Consider the following 10489-nt stretch of genomic DNA (forward strand, 5'->3'; position numbering starts at 1 on the left):
TGCTACAAGTTTGAACTTCTGAAGTTCCACCAATTCAAATGCTGTATTAGGAAGATCATTCCACGATTTGGTCACAGCTGGAATAAAACTTCTAGAAAACAGTGTAGAATTGAGGCTTACAATTTACTGCATGCATAGTACTGTGTACAGGAGGTACAGTTTGGGTAGATCTGAATGTAAAGGATAGTCAGAATTAAAAAAAAATCTTATACAACATGCATAAAGAACTAACTGAACAACGGTGTCAGAGATTGATATCGAGATCATGAATGCATAATTTAATAGACCACAAATTCTTATTAAACAAATCAAGATGAGAGTTGTCCACTGAAGACCAGATAGAAGAACAATACTCGAGACATGGTAGAATGAAAGAATTAAAACACTTCAGAATAGATTCAGCAACAAAAATCTCAAAATACTTTAAGCCAATTTTTTGTACAATTTAAGATTAAACAGACGGAATAGGGTTAATAGTGATGTTATGTGTGCTATGCATTTTATTGTGTAAAATCTATACTTGTAAATGGCTAATGAAGAACATTTATGGTCACTCTCTATTAAGCATTTACAAATACTGTACTCAGTAATGAATCCTAAACTATGAATAAGAGATTATAACTCTTCCTTATTGTATTAAAATACTCCTATTACTTAGATGCACTGGATTGGATACATATTAGAGTTGGTGGATAAAGTCATGAATAGATAATAAACTAACCTATTTGGGTCAGCATAGAAGAGTTGAAAATCCTAATTAACTTATATGGTAAAGCTGTAATAATAATTTAAATGTTTTCAGGATTGATGTTGAATGCCCCCATGATGCAGGGGATGATGATGCCACCACAGCAAACACCAGCTGCCATGAATGGAAATGTCATGTCGACAAACATGGTGCCAGGGATGATTTCCCCGCCTGTTCGACCAAACAGTGGAATGCCAATGACTATGCCTGGTGCTATGATGGGAAATATGGTACCTATGATGGGTCAGATGCAACCAGCTGGTCCAGTATCAATGCCCAATAATCTTGGTTTGTAACATCGAGTTGCTATTAACTGAGTATGTGTTGTGGAAATATGTAGATAGATTATACTGGTGAACACTGTGTTGATAACTGGAAAATTACAGAGTGGAAAATAAATGGGTGAAATATGTGACCAAATAGAATTAATTTAGGTTAGTCATGTTGAAATTTAAAATTTTATGATTCATACTGCAGGAACAGTATTTGAAGGGGTTACAGGTGATTGAACATTTCTTTATTTAGTTTACGGTAATTGGTATTTATTGATTTGCTATAAAAAAGAAAATAAAAAATTGAAAGTACATCACACCCCTCTTTACTTTACTAAATGATCTGATTGATCCAAGCTTTAAAACATCCTAAAAGCAACATTAATATTATTCAGAAGAAGGAATTGCAAGTAATATGCAAGTATTTCATGATTTGTTAGAAGGGACATATATTTTATTAAGGTGATTTTTTTCAGTATTTAATTCGTACTTCATGACTGGTGTTTCTGAAGCCTTCACCACTCCTTTAATAGAGTATTTTTTTATGATATGGCTGTTATGTAATATAGTTCTAATAACCACAATTTAAAACAGATACATATATCCCAATAAGTTAAGTACAGTAGTATAAACTTATTTGTAGTTAGACTTTATATCAAGTTTAAATTTTTATACAACAGCACAGTAAACACAAAACCTCAAGATTCCTTTGGTCTTCATTTCAATGTGTTAAGGTTAGTTAAAGCCTTTATAAAATGGAAAAGGTTAGTTTTTTTTCCTCTAAATTATTTTTTAAGTGGAAATGAAACCACTGAAACTTTAATAGAAAATAGAATTTGCTCAACTGTCTTATTGAAACATTTATATATTTACATTATTATTTTTTTCTATAATTCTTTTGGTCTTTAATATTTACTTCCTCTCCATCTTTAACATTGTTGCTAACAGAACATTTCCATAATCTGGTATATTTCTTTTAAGAAAAAGTATACAGTATTTCTCAATTTTTTTCATGGGGTTCTCTTCATGTTTGTTAATGTTTTAGCTACAATATTACTGATTTGATAAGGAATAGGAACATGTAGTATTGTTTATTAGAAATATACTCGTAAAATTTCGAAATTTGAATGGCTTTGTTGGTATGAAAGGGGAATGAAATGTAAGTATCAATTGAAATAAAGGCAGCTAAAAATAGTAAAATTTTGTGTTAGCGGCTTGCTTATTTTAAAGGAAATTAAGTGTATTTTCACTTTGACTACTGTATTTGGATTAGTTTTTCCTTCCCCAAAAGTAAGCATTTCCCATAAAACAGCCTTCAAGCAATCTGTCAGCATATAAGAAGGTAGATAGGGAAACTTTAATAAATATGCTTATCAAAAGCCCTTGGAAGCTTCGAGAACATGCAGTTGTACAGTGAAACACTTATTCTCATGTAATGGTCAAAATCTTTTCTAAAGTTTTCATAATGTATTTCTTGAAGTAGTGACTTTGGTTTTCTTTATATAATTTAATGGTCTTCAGAGCTTGACTACTCATATTCTATGATATATTAAAAATACGATCAGCAGAATTCTGGATTCCTACTACACATTATAAACAACATGCCCTGAAGGACCTGAGAAATATGATAATGTAACATATTTAATGGTATAGAAGAAGAATCAAAGTGAGTACTAAAATGGAAATAAATTTTCTGGAGAAATTAGTAATTAACTAAATACAGAAACCTTAAACTGATACGTATCAATGATGAAAATGGTTTAAACATGTGAGAAAGTTTTTTCTTTGTTAGTGATAAAGATGAAATATATACTGTAGTGTATTAAGAACTTCTTCGATTTTCACAAGACAATGTATTTTTATGTAGGTAGGTCAATAATATTGATTATGCCATGATTCGTACTGAGAAGAATTCAGAATTTTAGTCTTACACAATCTTGCCAAAGAACTGCACGATTTTTTGTTGCTACACATAGATGCTTTAGATGTCAAAGTGTAGATGTTCCTTGCAATCTCACCTGATTTTAACAATTTTGTGCCTCAAAATAAGCATGAATGTTGTATCTGAAAGAGTACCATATACAATACAATCATTGTAGGTACATATTTTGTGTTGCTGGTCCTAAAATCATATTTTATGGTCTGGAGAAATAAGGTTACTAGTTTAACATTTTGTACATCAGCACTCCATGATACATTTTCGGTGGGAATGATTAACTTGTAATCAATATAAAACTAATAATTGTTACTTATATTTTTATAATTTTAATAGTTTGAGTTATATTTGATTTGTTTATAAAAGTTTGTGAGCTCATCTAAGATTTCTCGGCTTTATTTTTTCCTAGCTCACTGCCATGGTTGTACATAAATAGAATTAACAGGTTGATAAGTTTTGTATATTTTATAAAATATAATCAAAGCTTATTCAGAAGATTATTGTGGAGTTGCATTATCTATTATCTCAGTGATTTTCATACTGAACTTACAGGGCTTTTAATAGCCACCACTTAGATTTTGTTACTGAATACTATTTTGTAGTTTTACTATAATATAGGTACTGTATAAATATATATTTTGTTAAAATGTTTATAGGTCAAGTAGGTCATTACACAGCCCCACTTGTTATTTTCCTTTTTGGGCTAATCTGTTATATTAATGAATTATTATGTATTGACTATATATTGGGCCTTTATTATGGGAGTTCTGGATTTCCATATAATATCATCCTTTAATAAGGCCATCCATGTACTTTTTTCTGGTGTAAATAGTGTTTTTATGAGATCGTTTGGATGGTTTCATTTATTACTTATGATACATGCAGTACTGTATTAGATATATATGGAATTTGTACTCGTATTAAAGGCCACATATTACCGATGATAGCTTTTGTTTACACAGTATATGACTTTCATTATGTAATTCACATGATTTTTTGGTATTTGAATCATGTACTGTACTGTATGATTTTCATTTACATTATTTAATGGCTCTTTACAAGTAGGACTAAATACTGTTATTTTCTTTTACAATTTCTCCAAAATCTTGCTTTTCCAAAATCTTGCTTTTATGCTTACATAATCTTAAATTTTGATTTGCAATATTTTTTACTTTTGATTATTTGCAATATGATATATAGTTATGTTAAAGCAACTAGCCCTGAACTTCACCGTAATTATGCCTTAAATATTTTAATCTTTAATTGACAAATGATCCCACGGCTTTGTATGAAACGAAAACTGCTTCATCACAGTAGAGCTTTCAAGGAATTCAGAGAGATCTGAAAGTGAGGATAAGCTTCATATCATATTTACTTCTTCAACTACAATACAAAATGTAGCTTAACTCGTGGGTCCATGAAGTTCACGGCTTTTATTACTGAGTGTGTGTAGGTAGATTGATTGTCTTTGGCTCATAGAAGTTGGTTTAAAATTTCACATGTATAAAAAAAGGGACAGCTGGAGTTTAATATAATTATATTTTGGTTGCTTTAATATTTATTTTAGATTAAGTACATGATTTTTAGGTATTTTGTTTTAGTACATAGTTGTTTTCTATTTTAGTAGAGGAAAGAATGTAACTCGCACTTTTTCATTAACCTCAGAATTATTATACTAAAGCTGCTTTATTTTTTGTTTTATTTCATTTTTTCTTACATATTTTAGCATACATACATTGGAATCATGCATTACACATTTACAATAACCTGTTCTGAAATTGATTTACAGTATTGTAAATCATTGAGCTTCAGGCAAGATGGCGAGAAGTTAGAAAATGGTGAAGTATTGAGTGGTTTGAAAAAAAATTAGTACAGTTACTGTATATGTATATGATCCCTACCATTCTTTTATCCATCTGTATTAATCCTGCTTTTATCAGTGTTCCCAAATTATACAGCAGTTCTGCAGTAGGGGATACTGTCTTTATCTAAAAAGAAAGAATAAATGAAAATGTAAATGTTCCATGTCCGGTATTGTATATTGGTATTCAGACTTTGTTTTAGGAGGAATTTAAACATATCAAAACTAAAATTAAGTATACTGTAGTCAAAAGGACAACTAAAACAAAATATAAACCTAAAGGGGGTTATTTAAAACATATCAAGAACTAAAACTAAGAATAGTAAAAAGGACTACTAAAAAAAACTATAAATCTGTTAAAAAGAAGAAACAGTCAATCTGATATCTAGAAGTCAGTGATTAAAATTTTGAGTCAATAGCTTACACAATTATAAAAACTAAAATTTTCAGTTATATTTACTGATCACTACAGTATTATTAATAAAAAAACATTTCAATCAGACCACACCACAAGGTTAAAATTTTTAACTTTATAGGGCTGGCTAGAAGGGTTTGTTTTTGATTGATTCCATACATGTTAATTGATATTTTTCTTGACCCTCTGGTGATCCCGGCTGTGACAAAATCATTGTCATGCTCTTGCCTTTGGCCAGGGACAAAATTTTGTATGTTGCACAATGATGTCATGTATGAACCTACTTATTCATTAGAAAGCTGAATAAAATATATACACTATATCATGAACGGATGACACCAAAGTGTGTCATCAGATTACCATATGGTTATAAACTTCATGAATGGATAAACTAATTATGGTTTGTGATGAAATTTCACTTGAGCATTTGCACCATTTTAATGCTCTCTTGGATTTGGTCATGTGGATTATTCATTAAATACTCATAGGTCAAACGTGTGTGACTATTTCAAAGATCGGGTGTTAAGTTCTCTGATATTCCCTTTGGAATGAAGAACACCACAAACCAACTGGTTGCTAAATCTGTTTTATTATTCGTGCTGTAATGTATGAACAGTTGTATTTGATCTAGTTACTGTATATCTTGAGTACGTTATCAGCTTCCTAATTTCCTTTAATCGTTACATATGCAGGTATCAAAAATTGAAATATTTTAACATTTATATTAGCTTATTATTTTTAGAATTAAAACTTAATTTGCTAAAAATAGAAAATATTTGTTCCTTTTTAGTTTTATCAATCTTGACTGCTGACCACATTGCAAGAAAAACCTCTGCCGTGAAAACAGATGTATAGCTTCCTGAAATTAAAAGATATTGTAGGAAACCTACATAAGGAAGATTTGGATTAGTTGGCATAAATAACAATGGTTAAAAGTGAGCTTTAGTTAGTATTAAGCTATCTATTCTCCACCCAAGAAAGGATAAAAAGGATGGTAAACCTAAGCAGTTCTAACTACATCATGAAGCTTATCCTGTAAGTATGGCAACTGCTCCTATATGCTTAAATTTTTAAAATATATCTATTTATTAAGATACTTTATTGATGCATAATATCATGGGACATATCTAGTTCTACAGACTAATCAATTCAAGAGATCGTCAATTCTTTTATTCATTTCAGTTTGTAAGATTAATTTCTTAAAAAAAAAACAATGAAATAAAATTTGAATTTCAGTGTTAAAACTTTTGTAGCCAGCCCTAAAGTATTATAATATTTAACTTGGTAGACTTATTAAGCAAAGTAAGGATTTTCATGTACCAATAACCAATCTCCATTACATGAAATGTCGTTTAACTTTTATATCATTATATTATTAGAGACTTGGGATGCACAAGTGTCCCTTTTCACTCTACATCACTGTAGTGGAAAAAGAAAATATTGTCCTGTACACTGTGAATAGCATTCTGTCCGTCAGTTACTTACCAATTTATTAGCTATTGTGATTTAGACTGTATCTGACAAAGTAAAATTGAAAATTTGCCAATAAATAATACTCCAAAAGTTATCTGGTCACATTAGGAATTTGTTTAAAGCTTGAAAGTTTGATGAAACTAATGGTAAACTATGTCAGTAGTATTGTAAACAGTGCATCGTTTCATTTGCTGACATTATTAGATGCATACCAACACAATAAGCAAGTTATTAGATATTTTGCTTTCTTTATTTCATTCCTTTTTATTTCATTTTCATTTTTTTTTATTAAAGCTTAGTCTTTTCATATTTTGAACCAATTCTTGAATTATCTTACAAAAGGGATAGTGAAATATATTGTATGCTTTAGTGGCTTTACATATATAAATTTATATATTTATATATATATACAGTATACAGTATGTGTATATATATATATATATATATATATATATATATATATATATATATATATATATATTTATATATGTATGCATGTATGTATGTATGTACACACACACACATATATATATATATATATATATATATATATATATATATATATATATATATATATATATATATATATAAATATATGTGTATGTATGTATGTAGACACACACCTTATTTACTATTACATGTTTTCTTGATTGACATTTATATCTGGATTTATTAGTTCAGTACACTGAAGTGTTTTGATCATTACTGTACTAAGGGAAATTAAATTTTATAGTTTTTAGGTATTCCTGTACTAAGGGAAATGAATTTGAGCCAAGATTGAAAGCAGTACATCTTACAGATAATTTTATTTGGAGTATTTTTAAGTTGAATAAGAAGTTATGCTGTTCCAATAATGGGATGTGCAGCTTGTGTTTGACTAGTGTGCTGTTAGTGAGAACACTTTTGTAGTGTGGCTTATATTTGAAAAAGGAAGATTTGAACTGGTATAATGTATTATTTTGTTTTAATCAAGCACTGTTCTCTATACTCGTACATTTTTGTTGTTAAACATAGAGCTCATTTTGTAGTGAGATTTTTTAATGGAAAATGACTAGATTTGTATCGTATACAATGAAGTCATCTGTTGTGAAATTCTTTTGTGATTCCTATTTCCCTGTACATAGCAAATTTTCCCTGTAATATACAATAATTCTGAAATATTTTTACTCTGGCCACTGTCACTGTCCTTGCCTTCCTGCTAGGCAAAACTGTATTTTTGATGTTGTGGAGATTTTTTTTTAATAGCATATCAAATGAGAACCATAGAATTTTTGTTTAAGTTATTTAGAACAATATCTAAAATATTTAGCTGTTGAGTTTTTTCCTTAAATTTCACATATTTGGTTGTAGTAATAGTAGTCATAGCAATTCTATCAAAAAGAATTATCAGAAAGGCTAACATTTGCACAGCACTTAAGTATTTGATATGCAAAAGTAAGACTTCTTGAGGTTGCTTTATTACTACTGTACTATAGGTATGTAAATGCCTAAATCATTTTGAATTTTTTCAGTTATATCACAAAAGAAGGAAAGGTCAGTGAGATGAAGAACCTTTGTTTTGGTAATAATATAACTGTGGTTTGAGGGTGTAAAGAATTCTTAAATGCTGCAGATAAGGAGATATATCTTTTCTACCAAGCCAATAAAATGAATTTGTCTACTCCATTTTATTTATTCCTGACCATATAAATAAGTATCAAGTTTGTGAATTTATAATTAAAAATTCCCATGCATAATGTAGTAGAGTGGATTTGAAATAAATCTTTTGCAAAACAGTTCATGTTGATCATAAAGAAAGCAAAAAATTTTTTTACTAGAAATGAAGCCAGGAGGATGTGTTTGGGGAACTAGAGTCATTTTGCATATGTTACCCTAAAATACTATTTACTAAATATGGTATCTTGAAATATTTACTAAATTTTACATATGGTATCTCGAAATATTATTTACTCAATTTTACAGGTGGTATCTTAAATTTTAGATATGATATCTTAAATTATTATTTAATAAATTTTACTGATAGTAGCTTAAAATGACAAATTCGTAGGTAATTTGTATTTTTCCTAACTATACAAACCTTAGCTATTTAATATGGGTAATTACTTTCGGTGTAGCTGAAATGACGAGCCATTAGAATTTTAACGACGGTTTACTACCCCACTGCTAGTTGGGGGGGGGGTGGTAGGGAGGGGTAGTATACTACACCCACCCCTCACACACACCTGTGCTGAGCTCACTTTGCTTAGAGGTAGGACTTCACGGGAGACAGGGCTGGCGGGCAAGTTTGATTAAATAGCTAAGGTTTGTATAGTTAGGAAAAATACAAATTACCTAGGAATTTGTCATTTGTTCCGTAACTGAAATACAAACCACGCTATTTGATATGGGTGACTCAACCCTTAGGTAGGGTGGTAAGTCCCAGCCATTACTGGCTTTTGGCTTTTTGCCCGGGGACTCGGTATCTGAGTGTGTCGGCACTCAACGATAAGGAGTCCCTGCACCTCGCTAGCACCTTGCTCTGCAAGGGCTGCGGCCTACATAAGCTGTGTGTGGAGGAATGAAATGTGACTCGTCCTAGGAGGTTGACCTGAAGTTCTTTAGATGGAAACTTAAGGCTAGGACTCTCCCAATACCACCTCGTCAGGGTATGGGGGACGTGATAATATTAGTTTAATACTAGGAACACAAGGGAACATGGTTTACCTGCAGTGGTTTGAGGTCAGCTGTGCAGAGAACACAGGAAGCTGCTTTCCCCAAGAGAGGGGAGGATGAAGAAAAGAATAAGGGCCAGACATACCTTTTCATTCATGCAGACTAAAACCGGGTAACAATGCCCTCAACCCTCTGCTACTTGTCTATTAAGGAGCCTGAGGTTTAAACCAGCTGTTGTGCAGCCACCACAGGGCCGATAGAGAACGTATCGAGCCTCCTGTGGGTCACGTCTTGCAGGTAGTGGGCTGTGAAGGTCATCTGACGCTTCCACACCCCTGCTTGTAGAACCTCCGTCACTGAGTAGTTCTGTTTGAAGGCCAGGGACGTAGCTATGCCCCTGACATCATGTGCTCTAGGGCGACGTGACGGAGGAGGGTCGGGATTCAGGGAATGATGGATTACCCTACGAATCAAAGCCGAGATGGTATTCTTGGTGACCCTCCTCTTTGTCCTCCCAGTGCTTACAAACAATGCTTGCACTTGAGGACGAATTGCAGCTGTTCTCTTAACCCTTTTACCCCAAAAGGACATACTGGTATGTTTCACAAAACTCATCCCTTTACCCCCATGGACGTACCGGTACGTCCTTGCAATAAAATGCTATAAAAATTTTCCAAGAGAATGAGACCAACCTGACCTCTCTATGACAAAAATTAAGGCTGTTAGAGCAATTTGAAAAAAATATACTGTGCTGGGGAAAAAATAACCCCTTGGGGGTTAAGGGTTGGAAATTTCCAAAGAGCTTGGGGGTAAAAGGGTTAAGATAGAGCCTCAGACTCCTTACTGGACACAGTAGGAGATGGTCTGGGTCATCTGTTACGGAAGGAAGACTCGAAATCCGGAAAGAGTCAAACCGAGGGTCTGGCACTCCCGGATTCTGAGTTTTAGCAACAAACTCAGGGACGAATCTGAACGTTACCTCCCCCATTCCCTTGAATGGGCGATGTCATACGAGAGACCATGCAGTTCTCCAACTTGTTTGGCCGAAGCCAACGCAAGTAGGAACACCGTCTTCCAAGTCAGGTGGCGATCTGAAGCCTGGCATAATGGTTCGAAGGGAGGTCTCTTCAGA

At 32.2% G+C, this 10489-nt stretch overlaps 1 protein-coding gene across 1 annotated transcript in view; it reads left to right on the top strand.

Moving 5' to 3' along the window:
- Positions 1-4645, top strand: part of lqfR (clathrin interactor lqfR) — a 142811-nt gene extending 138166 nt beyond the window's left edge. The window contains exon 12 of the mRNA XM_068385612.1: positions 803-4645. Coding sequence (XP_068241713.1) covers positions 803-1044 — 242 coding nt within the window. The 3' untranslated portion in view covers positions 1045-4645. The remainder of the gene's footprint in view (positions 1-802) is intronic.
- Positions 4646-10489: the final 5844 nt, after the last annotated feature.

The sequence above is a fragment of the Palaemon carinicauda genome, chromosome 1, assembly GCF_036898095.1.
Source record: "Palaemon carinicauda isolate YSFRI2023 chromosome 1, ASM3689809v2, whole genome shotgun sequence".
NCBI lineage: Eukaryota > Metazoa > Arthropoda > Malacostraca > Decapoda > Palaemonidae > Palaemon > Palaemon carinicauda.